A 19290-nucleotide genomic window follows, 5' to 3' on the forward strand; every position below is an offset into this window, starting at 1 on the left:
TATTTAAAGTCGTCAAAAACACTAAGTATTACTACAAATAACTAAATGCATCATAAATATTGAGCATAAAAAATCACAAGTTATAATAACTAAAACTTGAAGACGGTCTGACATTTTAGGCTGCCTTTCCATTGGGGCGAAGATGAGCGGAGATGAGAGGACAGGTGCGAGAATCCACATCTCTTCTCCGATCCGCTAGGTTGGAGTGTGTCAACCAATGTTATTGGTTGATTTCCGCAAGTCACCTCTCATTTCTGCCTATCTCCGCGTAAGTTGAAAAGCAACCTTATTATGTGGCATATTAAAAGGGCCCTGTGTCATCTCCATGGCCTCCAGTCTATGCTACGTACTTATAGTTAGTTATGGGCACAGTGGTTATCTCTAGCCACCAGTAATACAATCCGCTCCCTCGACGGAGACATCTCGCTTGCCTCGAAGATGGTCAGCAAGTCTTATGCTACTAATAGTTCAGTGTAGTTAAGGGCACAGTGGTTTCTCAGCAACGTCGCTGGCTTCCAGTTCGCTAGTGATACAATCCGCTCCCCCTTCGCAAAGTTGAGGCATATCGCTCGGCTCGAAGATGTTCAGCGAGTCTTTAACCTATGCTACTAATAGTTAAGTGTAGTTAAGGGCACAGTGGTTTCTCATTTCTCAGCTACATTCGCTCGCTTCTAGCTCGCTAGTGATACAATCCCCTCGTCGCAAATTTGAGGCATCTCGCTCGGCTGAAGATATTCAGCAAGTCTTTAACCTATGCTACTAATAGTTAAGTGTAGTTAAGGGCACAGTGGTTATCAGCGACATCGCTGGCTTCTAGCTCGCTAGTGATACAATCCCCTCGTCGCAAATTTGAGGCATCTCGCTCGGCTCGAAGATGGTCAGCGAGTCTTTAATCTATGCTACTTAATAGAAGCGCACAGTGGTTTCTCGGCAACATCGCTTGCTTCTAGGTCGCTAGTGATACAATCCGCTCCCCCTTCGCAAAGTTGAGGCATATCGCTCGGCTCGAAGATGTTCAGCGAGTCTTTAACCTATGCTAATAATAGTTAAGTGTAGTTAAGGGCACAGTGGTTTCTCAGCAACGTCGCTGGCTTCCAGTTCGCTAGTGATACAATCCCCTCCCTCGCCGCAAAGTTGAGGCATATCGCTCGGCTCGAAGATGTTCAGGGTGTTGGAGATTATCTCCAGTCTCTCTTCTAGATGCGGGTATTCGCGGCCGAGCTTGGCGACTATGAACCTGAAAATTAAAATTTAATTTAATATTCGTATGACATGTTAAAACGATCTCTATATTTAACATATAAATAATATTACCTAGGTCAGGTTTGAATAATTTTTGTTGTTTCAAGAAATATTATTTATCTGTTCGAAACCCATTATTTATTTGTAGCTCGGCAAGTCAGTAAAATTCATTTATAATAGGTAGTAAGAAAGCCTAATACAGATCCTTTGGGAATGCCTGTGTTTCGTCAGCAGCAGAAGTTGCAGTCGGCAGCAGAAATTGCTAAGCGGGCGAGGTGTCCACAATTACCTTGACCGTCTTGACACGCTCTTATTTTCTTAACAATAAAGTCGCGTCAAGATTATTTTGAACACCTCGCCCGCTTAGCAACTTCTGCTGCTGTTATGTATTGTGTGTTAGTCCAAACTCTAATAATTACTAGTATGTATCTATCTATGCTCCAATGAGAATATTTCGTCCCCTGCCTGCTATACGCCCACATCTCAAAATTTATGATTATTGGAAACTCAATCGTAATTAAAAGTAATAAAGTTAAGTTTCCTCTAAAAATTTGGTGCCATATTGCATCAGGCACAGAACGATTTGTCCATTGGTCTACAATCTACCTTCTTTGACCGCGCGTACGCATAGGATCGAAGCTTCTATAGAATTTTTTCATATTAGACTCACTCAAAGGCCTTTGCCTGTTCCACAAGGTTCTACTTAGGTACCTGATGCGTTCATTCAGCGCAGTAGCCTGCTTATACTCAGCCAGTATGGTGGCTTTAGGTTTCTTGACTCGCAGCGACTGCCGTTTTACTGCTGTCCCCAGCTCTGTGCCGAGCCGCTGAGCGCGCACCACTCGCTCCAGGAGCTATGGATAGTCAAATTTAAAAAAATATGAATAAACCCTGATGTAAGAGAGACAGAGACAAACCACACTTTTAATATGCCTTATGTAACAGAACAGACAGTAGGTTGGAATTGGAACGACATAATTTGTTGGTGTCTGCTGTCTGCCGAAGCTATGATGAGGTATATACCTACTGCGAACAAGCTCTCGTAATTCCTGTACGGTAAAAAGCGATATCTATTTTCATTGAGTCCTGCCATTTCCACTATGATTCTAGGGCACAAACGCAAGTACCTAGATACAGGCAACGTGCAATCTAGATTGCCTACTTATAACTGCTTGGCCATTCAGCATGAAATAGATATGACTCATATGACTATGACTGCTATAATGGCCAAATATATCGGAACACATCGTTATTTCTATTGCCGCATTTACATTCAGCTGAAGTGAGCAGGGAAGTGGGCAGGACGAGTGTGTAAACACGATACTTCTCATGCCACTGCCATTGCCACTCGCGCTGCCCGGCGCTCCCCAAAATGGCGGTTTTGTTGTGCGGAAGTCAAAGGACCGGCAGCGCGAGCGGCAGTGCGTGTTCACATTCTGCTCCGTCGCTCAGTACTCGCCGAGCGCCTGGAGGAGAAAGACGTCTGCCATTGCCGAAACCCAACAGAGAAGTGAGCGTTAGGGCAGTATGTAACTCGAGCTCGATCCTGCTGCAGCAGTATTTAGGGAATTATTGACGGCAGCGCGAGAGGCAGCGGCAGGGCTGAATGTAAATGTAGTATTAGAAATTTGCTTCAAGCTCCAACCGAACCTGCTCCTATCCTTCAAGTACCGCTGACCCATTGCTTGTCCCGCTCTGCTGGAGCTGCGCGTTGAGAGCCCTGTTCTCCGTGTTCCGCTACAGCCTGCTATCTCTGTCTACATCTAAAACTGACCCACTGTTTGTCCCGCTGTGCCGCCCGGCAGTCGCGCAGCAACGCGGCAATTTGCTCTTCGAGCTGCGCGTTGAGAGCGCTAGTTTCGCTTGTCTCTTTCTCCAACCTCGCTTGTTCCTGTTGAAGACTCTTCATTTTTGCATTCGCCTCTGCTAAATCCTGCAAATTCGAACAAGAGATTATAAAAAAACCTACTTATATTATATTGCAAGCAGGAGCTAGTTTGGCATTTTTTGATTTCAATTCCCTCAAGTAAGGTAAGCCGGAGGGACTCGAGCTTTTCCAATATCTAAGTTTCTGGGTGGTGAACCTTGGTCTTCAATACCTTCGTGATTCGGGACACGTCAACTTGCGCCAGTTTCAGTGATGTTAGTAGGTACGAGTCACGTGGTCCCGTACGTCGCTTTGCTTCTTACGCCCGATAGCGAGACTGCAACAGCGGCAGTGCGAATTCCTATATGATACCTACTTGTGGTCCAATAGGAGTCGTAGTGTGTAGTGTAGATTGGTGAGCGTCTGTGTCTGCGTGTGTTACACACACCTACCTTGATGACTCGCTGCACGTCAGCCCTCGCCAGCCTCAGTTTATGACAGTATTGCGTTGTGAGGGGGCGGTCTCCAGAGCAGCCTAAGAGCGGCTCTTGACCATGGCGGTCTCGCGACGGGTGACCATCAAAGCCAGGTCTTCGGAGAGCTCGGCGTTTGTCAAACTGTCTGTCTATGTGTTCATACCTTGGTAACTCGCTGCACGTCAGCCCTCGCCAGCCTCAGTTTATGATGATATTGCGTCTGTGACGTGGTCCCATGTGAGCCATGGGCGGCTTCTAGAGCAGCCTGTGAGCGGCTCTTGTCCATGGCGGTCTCGCGACGGGTAACCATCAAAGCCAGGTCTTCGGACAGCTTCTCGGCGGTGCGACGAAGTTGTTCGCGGCGAACCTGCTCACAATTATATAGTCTTTTGAGGGCTTAGACGAAGCCACGGTGACTAACGAAAAACCATTTACTAAATCAAAAAGCTTAGCTATGATTGATTACTGACACGTTTTGGTTATTTGTCCCTGCAATTACAGATTCAAAAAAAGCGGAACTATCTGAGAAAGTAGAAGATTCCAGCTCAGTCAACTTATTGCTTGTGTTCTTTTAGTTAGTAACCACAATTAGGTACTTGTAGTATACCTTTAGAAAGATAAAGGGGTTAAAGAGCCTTACTTCCATTCTGTGAATTTCGATCCTCATCTGCCCGATCTCACCAGCTGCTGATTTGGCGTTTTGCATGTTTTTCTTCAATTCCACTGCCATAATACCCTGTCAATAATAACTATTTGTTTAACAAGGGAGCAAAAGTTGTTGTTTCACAATCGTCTTTATAAATACTGGGACCCAAGCAAGCTAAAGGTATCAGATTTAATTAAATCTGACACCTTTAGCTTGCTTGGGTCCCAATAAACCACGAGCGTAGAGAAATTTCAACACCAGGAAGCCAGGAATCTTCAGCGTTGAGAGGGTTTCAACTGCAAGTCACGAGAGGTGTAAAAGGAGTTGCCGGGTGAAACAAAAAAAACACCATACAAGGAAAAAATTATTACTGTAAACATTGCAAATTAACGCTATAAATTATTTATCATTCAATAAAAGTGTCGGTGGCCTAGCAGTAAAGCGTCAAACTTTAAAACTGGAGGTCACATGTTCGAACGTGGCTCGTACAGTCGCCATCAGATATATCGGAGCGGTCAAGGTGCTCAAAAATATCTGGTCACGCACTCTAACGCCTTCACAATAGAGGCGTGTTCAGATATTTATGAGCCTCACCGGCCGCTCCGATATATCTGATGGCGACTGTACCATCGCCCACACGTTAAATGTCCATCGGTGAACCTTATGCCTTATGTAATAAGGTCCATCGATGTACAGCTTTGTGGGTAGTGGGCGAGAAAAGCTGACATACAAAGAAAAAAGTCAGCAAAAGGAGGAAACAAGAAGTCACCTTTCGCTGCCAAATCTCTAGGTACATCTCCTGATTCAGTCAGGGAAGGGCGCAACGGTCCAGATTACGTGAATTGATAGCATTTGTGGGTAGTGGGCGAGAAAAGCTGACAAACAAAGAAAAAAGTCAGCAAAAGGAGGAAAAAGTCACCTTCCGCTGCCAAATGAGCGCTTCCCTCTGCACAAGGTCGAGGCTCTGCGCGAGGTTCATCTTCTCCTTGTCCATGGTCTCTATAGACTCCTCCAAGTCGAACACTTCCGCTTCCGCATCCTGCAAGTGAGTAATGGGTAAAGTATCACATCTCAACATTGAAATATGTTTCACTTATCGAATTGTCATTTTTAAAAAAACCGGTACAAAGCATCCTGTAAAAGCCATTGGGTCAGGTTAGGTTGATGATCCTTCTAAAAATTCAACGGTTTAGAAAAAACGTGTTTAGGCAAATTAACATTTTTCTGGATTTTAATAATCGGGTTTAAAATTTTCGGAGACGAGATACAGTCTGGCAAAAAAGAGTAGAAATTAAAAAGTGGCAACACTACAGTTTCGTCCCGTTTTTCCAAGATTGATTTGAAAGGGACGACACTACAGTGTTGCCACTTTTTAATTTCTACTCTTTTTTGCCAGACTGTAGGTAACCACTGTTATCCTAAACTCATCAAACCTAGACGTTTCACGCCAAGAAAAGAAAGGAGTGAAAGAAGGTCGACGACTATGATCTATGGACGTACCTTGAGCTTGGCCTTGTATTCTATAGCCAGTGAAGCGTGTTCAATCTTCAACACTTCCCCTCTCTCTCCAGCGTCCTTTCTCTCTCGCTCCAACACGACTAGTCGCCCGCGCAGGTCACGCAGCGAGCGATCTACGCTTGCGCGCTCCGCGGCCACGGTCTCGATGTCCGCTTGGATGCGCATGCATTTTTGATCGCAGATTTGGATTTCTGGACAGACAAAACAGTCTCGGACGTGGGTTTCAGAAAAAATGGTACCATCAACTTTTGGGCTACTTTTGAATGAGACAAAGAAAAAAAGTGTCCCTAGTTTTCATACAAATTTTGGGTGTCACTGTCAGTTTTATAATAGTGAAAGCATATACATACTTTTTTCCTTTTTAAATCGATAGATGAAATTTCGAAAAAAAGTAAATGTACCAGCACTTAAGTGAAAATGCCCGGTACGACATTTATCACTATATCAAGTACCATTTGCGGCTCAAGTTTCAGGTTACCATTAAAACTTTTCAGGAGTGAAATTACTACCTGAATTCTCAGTTACAAGGTAAGAAAGATTGCAATTACATCCATTACAATTACACATTCGATAGTGTGGTTTTTTGGCGGGCGAAGACTAAGTTCTAGGAATGTAGAATGTGTAGACAATGTACCTAAATAGAGTTGATGAAATGGAAGGGAGTGAGCGTCATATACGCAAGGGGCTTGGGGTGCAATTCTCTCACGAACTTCGTGGGCAAATTGTAGGTACGGTCCGATGTTTAAAGTAAAAAACCGAGGGTTCCGTACTTTTTAGTATTTGCTATAGAGGCAACAGAAATACATAATCTGTGAAAGTTTGAACTGTCTAGCTATCACGGTTCATGAGATACAGCCTGGTGACAGACGGATAGACGGACAGTGGAGTCTTAGTAATAGGTCCGTCGGATGGCACCACTTGTTAGGTAAGGTTAGGTGTAGTTGCACTCACGCTTGTTGATGAGGTTGACGTCTGCCACCACTTTCTGGTGCTGCTGCGACAGCTTCACCACGTTGCTCTGCTGCCGCAGCCACTCGTGCTGCATGCCCTCTGTGCGCTCGCGCAGCGCCTTGATCTGCGTCTCCAGCTCCTCTATACGACGCTCTTGAGGGGATTTACTCTGCACACAGACAATAGTTGTTTGTTTTACAAGGGGGCAAATACCCGAACAAGTGAAAGATTCCAAAATTGAACTACGAGCATAGCGAGTGGTTCAAAAATGGAATCTTGAGCGTTGCGAGTGGTTCAGGGCACCACACCAACGCGAAGAAAATACTGACTGCAAAATATCAAACAAAATAAAACCAAATCAACGTTACTAACTATTTATCATTCAAATTTATCATTTAAAAGTAAAAAAAAGGAAACAAAATTTTCATTCGATTACTTTGGCACACATGTGGATATAAAACGCTACTTACTTAGATTTTGAACAATCAAGAGAGCCTTTACCAGCTGGTGAAGTGAAAATTAATTTGTATTGTATTATCTACGCTCAAGAGCAATTAAATTAGGTCTTGGAAACTTCTGACTAAGATCAAGATGAGTCAGTCTTGACAGGAAAATATTCCCGCATTTGCAGGCTAACAAAAAAACGTTCGACACACGTCACCGTTTTCGGAAATAGTTATTTGTTATACAAGGGTGCAAAGTTGTATTTTACCCGCGAGTGTAGAATTGAAACACGAGCAAGCGAAAGAATTCTATAGGTGAACCACGAGCGAAGCGAGTGGTTCTAAAATAGAATCCAGAGCGTAGCGAGTGTTTCAACACACGAGAAGTAAAATACATTTGCGCCCGTGTGTAACACAAAACTTTTCACCTCACTATAGCGAGGAAAGTGCAACATCCACAGGCGTTAGATCGTCTTCATCACTGGAATCACTCATTTCTTACGATATTATAACAGAAAACTCTGGAAGTTGTGTATTTTTACGCGAGTCGGTGAGAAAAGGTTTTAAGTAAAAAAATTGTTAATAATGTTGACATTTCTGATGTATGAAATGTCAACGATGCGTTTTGAAATTGCATCGACTCAACTTGTGCGTTCAGAATTATATTTAACATCATTATAAAAAAACAAACGTTTCTTATGGAATTTTAAGGTTTATGACTTAAAATCATTAAATAAAGCAAAATTTGGTGTTTTTTATTAGATTCTCAAACCATTTATTTAAAGATAATTAATATCGAACGAACCATTATCATGAGCGTTTTACGTTTTGTTATCTGTCAAGCTACTTAAACACGCTCCATCCAAGGTCAAATTACTTTCCCCACTAGTGGATAAAACGCGTTTTTCCCCGCTTGTATTGAAGGATAAACGACAACTTTCCGAGCTAGTGAGGGGAAAAATAATTTGTATTGTATTATCTACGCTCAAGAGCAATTAAATTAGGTCTTGGAAACTTCTGACTAAGATCAAGATGAGTCAGTCTTGACAGGAAAATATTCCCGCATTTGCAGGCTAACAAAAAAACGTTCGACACACGTCACCGTTTTCGGAAATAGTTATTTGTTATACAAGGGTGCAAAGTTGTATTTTACCCGCGAGTGTAGAATTGAAACACGAGCAAGCGAAAGGATTCTATAGGTGAACCACGAGCGAAGCGAGTGGTTCTAAAATATAATCCAGAGCGTAGCGAGTGTTGAAAACACACGAGAAGTAAAATACATTTGCGCCCGTGTATAACACAAAACTTTTCACCTCACTATAGCGAGGAAAATGCAACATCCACAGGCGTTAGATTATCTTCATCACTGGAATCACTCATTTCTTTACGATATTATAACAAAAAACTCTGGAAGTTATGTATTTTTACGCGAGTCGGTGAAAAAAGTTTTTTAGTAAAAAAATTGTTGACAATGTTGACATTTCTGTTCTGACGTATGAAATGTCAACGATGCGTTTTGAAATTGCATCGACTCAACTTGTGCGTTCAGAATTATATTTCACATCATTATAAAAAAACAAACGTTTCTTATGGAATTTTAAGGTTTATGACTTAAAATCATTAAATAAAGCTAAATTAGGTATTTTTCATTAGATTCTCAAACCATTTATTTAAGGATAATTAATATCGAACGAATCATTATCATAAACGATTTACGTTTTGTTATCTGTCAAGCTACTTAAACACGCTCCATCCAAGGTCAAATTACTTTCCCCACTAGTGGATAAAACGCGTTTTTCCCCGCTTGTATTGAAGGACAAAAGACAACTTTCCGAGCTAGTGAGGGGAAAAATCCTTTTCTAAGCAATAAGGTACGAGCCTCTAGATCTTGAGCATTCAAAATCAGCATTCCAGACCACTTACGTCAAAGATTTCCTTTAGTGCGAAGTATTTCTTGGTGACGATATCGAGTTCTCTTTGTTTTCTTGTTAGATCCATTGTCTGAAAAGTGAAAATCATAGCTAACTTGCGGTTTCACTCACGTATTTTTAGTCACTCGTGCGACATGTTTCGGATAGCTGAGAGAGAAATACTGGAGTAAAACCGCTATGTTAGCTAAGTTAGTATGTCTCACGATAGTTTAAATTCGATTAGTGAAAATCATATCAAGTACTTAGAGACAAGTTGCAGAAAGTTCTCAGATAAGTTCTTGGAAACTAGAAAATTGTGTACATAACAAATAGAGTGCGAGAGGACGAATGGGAGAAGTTTACGTATTTTGTTCATGTGGAAAATTTTCAAAACTTTGTGGGCTCAGCACATTCCTGAACAAAAGGCCATCGTAAGCAGTTTTCGTGATTGGATCTGGGACATTCCAGAAAAGTGCCAGGTACGTGACGCTATTTTTCTAACATTTGGGTAGCTAAGAAGCCGATATTTGGCATGATAACGTTTGATAACTCAGGTTTAATTTCTGCAGATTATTACCTTTTGAACGCTTTTCCTTAAGCGTCAAGACGTGGCCTAGAGCTACATGCCAATATCTAGTGAATAACGAATATAAACCTTATCTGTCAGCAGGACAATTGCTTCGACAGCGTCCGCCATGATACTCGTCTTGTACCCGAAAAAGTAGACGTTTTTGTGGAATGCTCTCATGTTCCTTTCCTTACCTTTTGGTCATACTTCTCTTCCATCTGCTCGATCTCCCTCTCCCGCTCGCGCACCTTCTCCTCCACCTCTTCCAGCACCTTCTTGTTGCGCGCGGTCAGGCTGCGGTACACCTCGATGTCCAGCATCACCTTGGCGTGGGCGTTCTCCATACCTACTAGACCTATTTCCTGGAAAAAGTGAAAAATTTAATGAGCTAATGAATATTTCATGGCAATATTTGTTCTAGAATTTCCTTCAGTTGGGTCTACAAATTCGGTTGCACCGAATGTTGGGATTGGTTCAACTGGCCTGTGAGAACCTCTAATTTCAAAATAGGAAATTTGCCTTTAAGGGTCTCCGGCAAGCTCGGTTCTCCATACAAACGTAATTCCGCTCTCATTTTAAAACGAGTAGCTAGTTTGCACTGAAACTTTGTACTTACAATAGGATAAGGTATATCTATATCTGAAAATAGTTGTATTATCCGTAATTTCTTTGGAGAAGAAAGTAGGTACCTATATCTTGGATATCTCATGCCATAATCCATGGATTCAACGGCCTTGTCGTTCAGCAGTCAATCCTGTATATTTTGCAGATATCTGTCTTCACCTTCAGCTTCAATCTTTAACTAACCTATTTAGTATCTCTCGTAGACGTTTCTGCCGGACTAGTACATGATTGGCGCGAGAGTATCTCGCCGCGACATAGACTACCCGTCCCTCTTTAATTCATACAGTTAGTAAAAGACGGGTAGTCTATCTCGCGGCGAGATACTGTCGCGCCAATCATGTGCTCGGCCTACAGCTTGATAAAAATTTGTTTAACTAACCTGTTTCCTGGACATCTCTCTCATGTTCTTGATGCCTTTGGCCATGGCTTCCACGGCCTTGTCGTTGAGCAGGCAGTCCTGTATATTCTGCAGGATCTCCGTCTCCAGCTTAAGTCTCATCTCCGCTTTATGATCGAAGTCCTTCTCTGTAGTGGTCAGCATATTTTGCATTGTTTTGTTTTCCTGGAACCAAATATTACATTGCTGTGTCTGTTGAATACAGTACTTAACAAGGTGCTCTAGTCTGTCTAGGCTAACACTGCGTCGTTTTTGCAGAGACAAAGTTTGGAAATGTGGAAACTGCGGAAGGTCTGTCTTGCCAAGGCAATGCAGAGTTCTATACGTTCTAGATGTGTATAGTCGACAAGCTTTGCTTGTGCTTTGTTTAGTTTGGAGCTTGCTTTATCTGTGTTAGATTGCCCCCAAGTTTTAAAGTATTAAATATAGTTGGTCAAGCAAATCTTGTCAGTAAATAGGAACAAAGAAAACTATAGATACTCATCCTTTTCTTTTGGGTGCTTAGTACTAGTATAACACAAAGATAGTATGATTCTCTCTGTCTATGTTTGAAATGAGACGGTCCCTTGACAAACTATACAACGTAATAACCATTGTAATAAGCTCTTGGTCCCTTTCGGTCATCTCGATGGATTCCGTGAGTTCTTGTATCTGCGTCTCATAAGCCAGGCGCTTTGCTTCCTCCCCGTCCACTGTAAAGTAACAACATTATGAAAACGACTTTAAAAATTACTTATAATTCCCATATCCATATTATCCATCACGGTTAAGTATCCACGGAACTTCCGGTCGTCTATTTTCCTCTCTATCGCTCTTGTATATTCGTGCGGAAGAGAAGCAAATAGACGAACGAATGAACGAAAGGGTTCGCGGTTATTTATGGCCAAAGTATGGCCAGTATCCAACTACCCACCGAGCTTATTAATGGCGCCGATATCATAAAGCAGCTTGTCTTTGTTCATAGCCAGCTCAGCACTCTTGTTCATCTCTTCCATCGCGACTTTCTTCGTGATCTCCAGATTGTTCACGAGCGTGCGGTAGCTCTCCTTCAGGGTGCTGAAAGTCATTTAAATCTCAACAAACATGACAATACGCTCTACTCCGACCTCTATGGATGTCTATGGAGTACGAACGGGAGTTGTCAATAGGAATTCTCAGCTAGTTCCGTATAGGCAATGGCAATCCCTATCCTATAAGACAAATGGGAATAACGCTATTTACTGGTAATTCTGTGAGAAAAAGTCCATAGACTTTGTCAGTTATCTACGTCGCGCGATTCTGCACCAAGGATGCACCAGCGCAAAAATGAATGAAAAAATGAATTTACAATAAATTACAAGATCCTTACAAGAGCCTTCTACCACGATTGCACGATTGCGATGTGGGTGTTCGCCACGATTGGTTAAGCTTTACTCAGTTGAGAGAGTGATGCACCTGATCCAGAAATGTGCTGAGCTGAGTACTGAGCTGTATTCCATTCTCGCTCGAGGTGATATTTGTTTTCATTTTACTTTTTATTAATAAGTATTATTATCTATTCACTCACTAATAATCGTCCCGGACGGAGGCGAACACCTTATCCCGCTGCGAGATGTTGACGAGCACGGAGTCACAGAGACTCACTAGACGCCGCTTGTCTAGTTCCAGGTCTTCCAGCTCCATCGAGTACGCTGTTACCTGGATATCTCATATTTGTCGAAGAACCATTGTAAATAATGTAACTGACTTGTAATCGTCCCGGACGGAGGCGAACACCTTATCCCGCTGCGAGATGATGACGAGCACGGAGTCACAGAGGCTCAATAGACGCCGCTTGTCTAGTTCCAGGTCTTCCAGCTCCATCGAGTACGCTGTTACCTGGATATCTCATATTTGTCGAAGAACCATTGTAAATAATGTAACTGACTTGTAATCGTCCCGGACGGAGGCGAACACCTTATCCCGCTGCGAGATGATGACGAGCACGGAGTCACAGAGGCTCAATAGACGCCGCTTGTCTAGTTCCAGGTCTTCCAGCTCCATCGAGTACGCTGTTACCTGGATATCTCATATTTGTCGAAGAACCATTGTAAATAATGTAACTCACTTGTAATCGTCCCGTACGGAGTCGAACACCTTATCCCGCTGCGAGATGTTGACGAGCACGGAGTTCCAGAGGCTAACCAGACGCCGCTTGTCTAGTTCCAGGTCTTCCAGCTCCGTCGAGTATGCTGTCACCTGGAAGTTACTGAATTGTTAGAAAACCACATGCCATGTCAAGAAACTTGCAAAGACTTTAGCCTACGTGGGAACAGTAAGGAAAATCGATGTTTTTTCGGTGTTGATGTGAAAACTATGTATCACACGAGACCAAAGTTTTAACTATAAAATTCCCGTGAGACTCAAACATATTAAATTATTTTAAAATGGGCTACTCGAACTATTCGACTTAATAATACGTGAGTGTCCCGTTTTAAAATAATTGAATATGGGACCAAAGTTATTTGCATATAGAGCCATAGAGGCCGTGCACGTTGGAGGGTCAGCCTACTTGTGGCCAGAATAGGAAACATATAAACATTACATTGACACTTTAAAAGCAAGTGCTGCCCTCTACAATTAACGTACGTTTTTTTGCGCATTGTAGGTTCAGCTTCAGCCATCTTGTGGGTTACATGGAAGAGCTCAAACTTGAAATTCACGCTTCGGGCCAATATTATCTCATGCACGTTCCCTTTCGTGCCTCTTGAACTCACGTTTGTTTAAAACTTAAAATTACTGATACATATTGAGCAAAGATAGATATAACTCCAATAAGTTACTCTATGATATTGAGTAAGTACCATTACTAATTAAAAAAATCCTGCTATTGCTACTACAAAAAATACATTTCTAAAAATGTTGCAAAATTAAAACGTAGACGTACCCTATCGTTAACCTTCTCCATCTCGATGTTCTTGATCTCGAACTGCTTTTTGAACATCTCCAGCTTGGACTCCAGCTTCCAGACCTCGTTGCTAAGTCCGTAGATCACCATGTCCTGCAAATAAAGTTCATTATCATAAATATGTAATTCAAACTTTAACCAGGCGTGGCTCAATCCGCGATTTCGTCGCGTCACATACATACATGCGGCCCACACCAATATTGGTGTCTAGCCATAGTAGTTGCCGCGCAACGCTACAGAACGGATGCCTGCTCGCGCTTGCGCCCCCTAGCGGTCATATCTGTCGTAATAGACGCATTATGTTAGAGAGTGAATGTTCTGTACCTACTACTATTATTTGTTCTGTGCTTTAACTAAGATTTTTAGTAAACCGAATTTAAACTGTTGTGAGACATACTAACATTAAATCATCACAAACACAAACACAACACAAACACAAGTGACTGACTAAAACAAGTGAGTCTAAACCGTAAAATGATTTAATTTTTAGTAAAGCCTCTCCTCTCCCGATATCACAATCTGTGAAAGTGTGCATCTCTCTCTAACTTACCAGCTCTCTCTTCTCGTCGGCCATCGCCTTCTTCTCAGCTCTCATCTTGTCAGACATTCGCTGGTTAACTGTGAGTTCTGACTCTGTCTCCTCGCGCCACGCTTCGAGCTGTTGGCAGAGAGATGTCAGTGCCTCCATTTCTTCGATCGCCTCTTGTTCTGTATTAAAACCCATATTATTGAGAAATGTGTTATTCATTACATTTATCAATTTCTTTCATGTTTAACAAGATTATTTAGATTTGAAGGATAATTTCAACTGGCAATATTATCCCCTTGAACGCTGGTGGCCTAGCCATGGGAGGCACGGGAGGGCGTGTGACTTTCGCAGCTCGTACCAATGAGTTTCTCGGCACTTATGTGCGAATTATCATTTAGTATTACTAGTCGCTTTTCAGTGAAGGAAAACACCGTGTGGAAAACCTGCATACATCCGCGATTCGTACATATGTCTTACGTACCTGCGATCATATTCTGTTCCAGAGTCTCTCCTTAGCTCGTTCGTTGTTCTCCGTGGACTCTTGCGCACGCTTCTCGGCTGCATTCCGGAGCTCCGTGTTCTTGGTAAGAGTAGCCTACTCTTCTATCAGGGCCTGTAGTATGTCAACATCTTAACTACACACTTGGCGGTCAAAGGGATAACTCCGTACGTACCTGCGATCATGTTATGTTCCAGCTTCTCCTTAGCTCGCTTGTAGGTCTCCGCGGACTTCTGCGCACGATTCTCGGCTGCGATCCGAAGCTCCCTGTTCTTGGTGAGAGTTGCCTCATACTCTTCTATCAGGGCCTATATAGAATAGGTATGTCATATATCTTAAATAAATACTTGGCAAAATGGCGCCTTGCCGCCTATTATGTAGGTAAGTACCATATTGAATTACTTACTAAAGAAAGGTTCTAAGAATATCTGATAATTTGCCCTTTGACGGTTTGACAATACAATCGTGTCAGGATCAGGACACTGAATTATAATAATATTATATCCGACGATAAATAGTATTATGTATAGAATAGAATATAATCGTTTATTGGTACATTAATACAGTGGTTACAATACAATTTGTGGAACACATGGCGCACTCTGGCATTGCAAATTAATCTTAAATCAGGCCTCCTTCACTCGCTCAAGGTCACGCGCTATATGCCTACCGCTCGGCGTATCGTCGATGATACAACCGACAGAGGGCCGCCGAACGCCGGCCTAAGCGCTCGCACCGCACGTTTCCCGCGCCTACGCTTCGAAATGCCGAAACCACATAATTATTGTACAGCAGATGGGTGTAAAGGTAAAAAAATAAATGAAAATTTGTTGTTTTTTTCATTTCCGAGAGACAAAGAAAGGTGAGTAGTATTTTAAATCTATCTTTATGAATTTTGTCACCATTTATTTCTTTGAACATAAGTAGGTAAATCGTAAATTAAGCAGTTTTTTGAGTCAGGCATTATAAGTGTTGTTTTTAAATATTTGATTGAGTAATGAAAAATATGGTTGATTCGCAACATTCGTTTTATTACAATAATAGCATAAGTAACAGTACAACCCTAGCGCATTCTTACGATGACGCGTTGGCACGTGACTCGCACGGCGAGCAAGGCAGTCTCGACTCTTTGTGCGCGTACTTATGGTACATTTTTTCTCGTCCTGAGCAGCAGGTATTATTATTAAGATTTTGTAGGCTATTATAGCGTACGTATTTTTCGCTTTTGTATGGGAATGATGTATCTGTTACGTAGTAACTATTTATTAATCTGTGCTTAAATGTAGTTATTTCTGTTACAAGTTTTAAAACTATAACCTCCTCCTTTTTTTGAAGTCGGTTAAAAATAGTGTTCGTTCATAAGATAAATAAAAATTCTAAAAAATAACAACTTTATCCTAGCTTATTTATTGTATTATAACATTATAATAAGTAACAAAGGGATATATACGATATAGTGTGATAGAATGCTAAGAGTTTGAAATAAACGGCTAAATGCTTACCCTTTGAGCATTAGTGTCATGGTCACTTCTGTAGATGTTTTCCAAGTCGTTGTCATACGACAACTTACTCAGGCGGAGCTTGTCTTTCTGTAAATAAGATTATTTGTATCTTTAATTTCATAAGTGACCTAAGTTTGATTTCGTGAGAATCAAAATTAGGTAAGTACCTATAACATTATAAAAGCGAGTAACTAAGTATGGAGATAGTTCGATCGAATCCAGGGGAAGTACATAGAGTAGTTTTATCAATCATCATCATTCCAAGCAGACGAAGTCGCGGCCTCGCGGGCAGAAGCTAGTATAGGAATACAGGACTTAATTTGATTAACTAAGCTAGTTTTGTGTCACTTTCACATGTGTACAAATAGGATTAATGCCTATTGCCTAGCGACGATCTTTGTGGGAAGCCTAAATAGAGGGCACCTCATACCTAATACACAGTGACAAATTGGTCATTCTAATCAAGTCCATACACACGCCAGCTCCAGTATCTCGTCGGCTGCGATGGCGTTCTTTTTCTCAAGAAACTGGTTGAGCAAAGCCTGGAACTTCTGCATGAGCAGGTGCGTAGACTCCAGCACAGCTGGCATGGCGCCCATTTCGCGGTTTGACAGACAGAAGTATGAATACATACCAGTTCCAGAATCTCCTCGGCTGCGATAGCGTTCTCTTTCTCAAGGAACTGCTTGAGCGAGGCCTGGAACTTTTGCATGAGCGGGTGCGTGGACTCCAGCACAGCTGGCATGGCGCCCACGTCGCGGTTTCTGCGCCATCTGTTGGTATCAAAAAACGTTACATGAGAGTACATGTTCTGCATGTACGAAATAATCAACGACAGTAATGACAAACATAGGTGGATTTGTCTTGTTCTCTGTGATTCATATGTCAAATAATTACCTTTTTATCGTAGCTAAAGAAGAAATGCTCTGCGTATCTGCTTTAGTTAATAATCAATCGCACAACAATCAATGTAAAACTCATATATGTCATGTCCCTTGTGAGAAATGTTTGGATATGTATACTTAGTACAGAACCGCCGTATATCCTCACCAACTCTTAGTATTATAACTGGACCTCAAAACTGAACATCAAAATGGCTGTCACCGCTCGCATCGCGGATCGCATCGTCGCCAAAGTCGGTAGTTTACAACTCGGTAGGGTAGCTGATGATTCATCCACCTAATGAGTAATGTTTTAGCTGCTCTGATCATAAAGCAAAGCTATTCTCTACAAATGTCAGGAGACTCGGTAGCTGATTCATCCAGCTAATAAGTAATGTTTAGCTGCTCTGATCACATGAGCATAAAGCAAAGCTATTCTCTACAAATGTCAGGAGACTCACTCATCTACCGCCTCTCTGCCCGCCTTCTTGCAGTGGCATTGCTCAGGAGGGCAGCTGCAGCACTTGCACAAGCCGTCTTCGAACTGCGGCGTCACGCACTCGCACACCTCTGGCTCCTGTTGACATAGTAAAGAATTACTAGAGTTGGACCAAGATAAGTCTGCAACGATTTTGATAAGGTGAAGGGGGCGAAGTGAAGGGTACCTTTAATTTAGTCTATATAGATATATAGGGGTAGGCGCCTTACATGGGAGGCACACTTTGCGGCCTTCTTAGCACATGCAATGAAAGTGTTATTTATACGTCATAACTTCACAGATGTTTGACGTTTAAAATAACACTTGCACTGCGTGTGCTATCAAAATCGCTGCAGACTTATCTTGGTGTAACTCTATGCTACGCACGAGAATGTAGAAATTAAATTAAATTAAATTATTAATAATTGCAGCAGGCCATAGATGGATCACTCACGTACTTTTGATATAACACCGTTCGACAAATTTCGATCAGTTAGGTACAAATGCAGCCGGATGCAGGTGGAAATGGCAGAGGAAGAAGATCATAAGTAATTGATCGAATTTCGACTAAAAATACGTGAGATGAGTACGATTTAAATCTTCGTTTATTGAATGAAACAGATCCGTTACTTTATACTTAAAGATCATATTTCTTCAAATCTTGTTAAGCTCTACAGAGAAAGGCCTTCTGAAATCTTAACCCCTTAAGGGGTCCACCCATTACCAGTCCGCCGGACGATATCGGATTGGCCTGTCAGTTGTTCGGAACTGTCAAATTTTTCACTAGACTTACATTGACCGGGATATAGACCGTGATTACCTTTTGTATTATTTATGAGCTCCCGATATTTCGACGCAGTTACATGCATCATGTTCACGGGTCCCACGGGTACCACGGGTAATCACGGTCTATATCCCGGTCAATATAAGTCTAGTGAAACTAACCGTGAATCATTCAAAACACTAATTGTCAAATTTTTGTTCTGACAGGCTGATATCGTCCGGACTGCATGGTAATGGGTGGGCCCCTTTAGAAACTGTTACACGGTTTAAGGAAATTTTTGAAACTGTATATATAAAAACGTGGACTAATTCGCGGAGAGGGCTAGTAAAATAATATTTTAGAGATGCGATTAAAGCTTACGTGTGGATAAATTATCGTCTCATGTTTGTACATGAGACAGTGCTCCTCATGGATCACGATGTCCTGTTCATCTCTGGGGCACACGCAGTGTGGGGACAGCAGAGGTGGCGTAGATTGATTGTCTTCAGTACAACCGCAGTCAGGTGTGGGCGGCCGGCTTGTGCCGCTTGTGGACATAGACATGGTGATGGTGATCTATGAAGTTTTATAAAACATTTTATTTTATTTTAGATATCCTCTAGGCATAAATAGTGTAATCAGTGCAAAAAAAAGTTCAATCACGATTATTATTCCTAAAATACCTATCGGAATAACCTTATTACTCGTACTTAATATCTTAATGCATTTCATGTACTTTAGCAATAGCAAAATTAAGTAAAACTTCGCAGGGGCGTAGCTAGAGGATATGGCGCCCGGGGCAGTCACCAAATTTGCGCCCCCTGACGACTGACAAAAGTTTCCCTGCTGCTGCCTTTTGCCCATTTTGGCGCCCCCTCTTGGATGCCCCCCCCCCAGCCCCCCCCCCCCTAGCTACGCCACTGATTTGCCGTGTCTGAGGACTGCGACAGAATCTCACGCGCGATGTAGACTACCTACCCGTCTTTGTCTGTGTTAATAAGAGAGACACGAGGGCGGGCGAAATACTGTCGCGGCGCTCCTGTGCTAAGAATAATGAGGGCCTACCGCGA

At 42.2% G+C, this 19290-nt stretch overlaps 1 protein-coding gene across 3 annotated transcripts; it reads right to left on the minus strand.

Moving 5' to 3' along the window:
* Window positions 1-456: 456 nt before the first annotated feature.
* Window positions 457-18784, minus strand: LOC134744024 (coiled-coil domain-containing protein 40). 3 transcript variants are annotated; one of them, XM_063677660.1, is made up of 22 exons: window positions 18602-18784; window positions 17441-17556; window positions 16733-16871; window positions 16099-16185; window positions 14772-14904; window positions 14119-14276; window positions 13548-13661; window positions 12729-12859; window positions 11556-11698; window positions 11234-11334; window positions 10625-10807; window positions 9816-9983; window positions 9067-9144; window positions 6701-6869; window positions 5732-5940; window positions 5151-5270; window positions 4226-4321; window positions 3749-3952; window positions 3017-3175; window positions 1954-2096; window positions 1032-1237; window positions 457-894 (listed from the first exon to the last, which is right to left on the minus strand). In XM_063677660.1, exons 1-21 carry the CDS (start codon window positions 18782-18784, stop codon window positions 1057-1059), a joined length of 3015 nt encoding a protein of 1004 aa, XP_063533730.1. In that variant the 3' UTR covers window positions 457-894; window positions 1032-1056. The 3 variants fall into 3 exon arrangements, with proteins under 3 accessions (XP_063533730.1, XP_063533729.1, XP_063533731.1); XM_063677659.1 differs by lacking the exon at window positions 457-894 and having other exon boundaries at window positions 929-1237; XM_063677661.1 differs by lacking the exons at window positions 457-894; window positions 16733-16871; window positions 17441-17556; window positions 18602-18784 and adding an exon at window positions 16574-16700 and having other exon boundaries at window positions 929-1237; window positions 16099-16181.
* Window positions 18785-19290: the final 506 nt, after the last annotated feature.

Source organism: Cydia strobilella, chromosome 9 (assembly GCF_947568885.1).
Source record: "Cydia strobilella chromosome 9, ilCydStro3.1, whole genome shotgun sequence".
NCBI classification, from domain to species: Eukaryota; Metazoa; Arthropoda; class Insecta; order Lepidoptera; family Tortricidae; genus Cydia; species Cydia strobilella.

Bases quoted from the DNA above. Each gene is read 5' to 3' on its own strand.
- LOC134744024 (XM_063677660.1), bottom strand. From the start codon at position 18,784: ATGTCTATGTCCACAAGCGGCACAAGCCGGCCGCCCACACCTGACTGC. The intron at 14,905-16,098 runs GTAAGCATTTAG...TATTCTATATAG, and splicing joins ATGACACTAATGCTCAAAGG to GCCCTGATAGAAGAGTATGA. The intron at 10,808-11,233 runs GTTATTACGTTG...ATTTGGTTCCAG, and splicing joins ACCAAGAGCTTATTACAATG to GAAAACAAAACAATGCAAAA.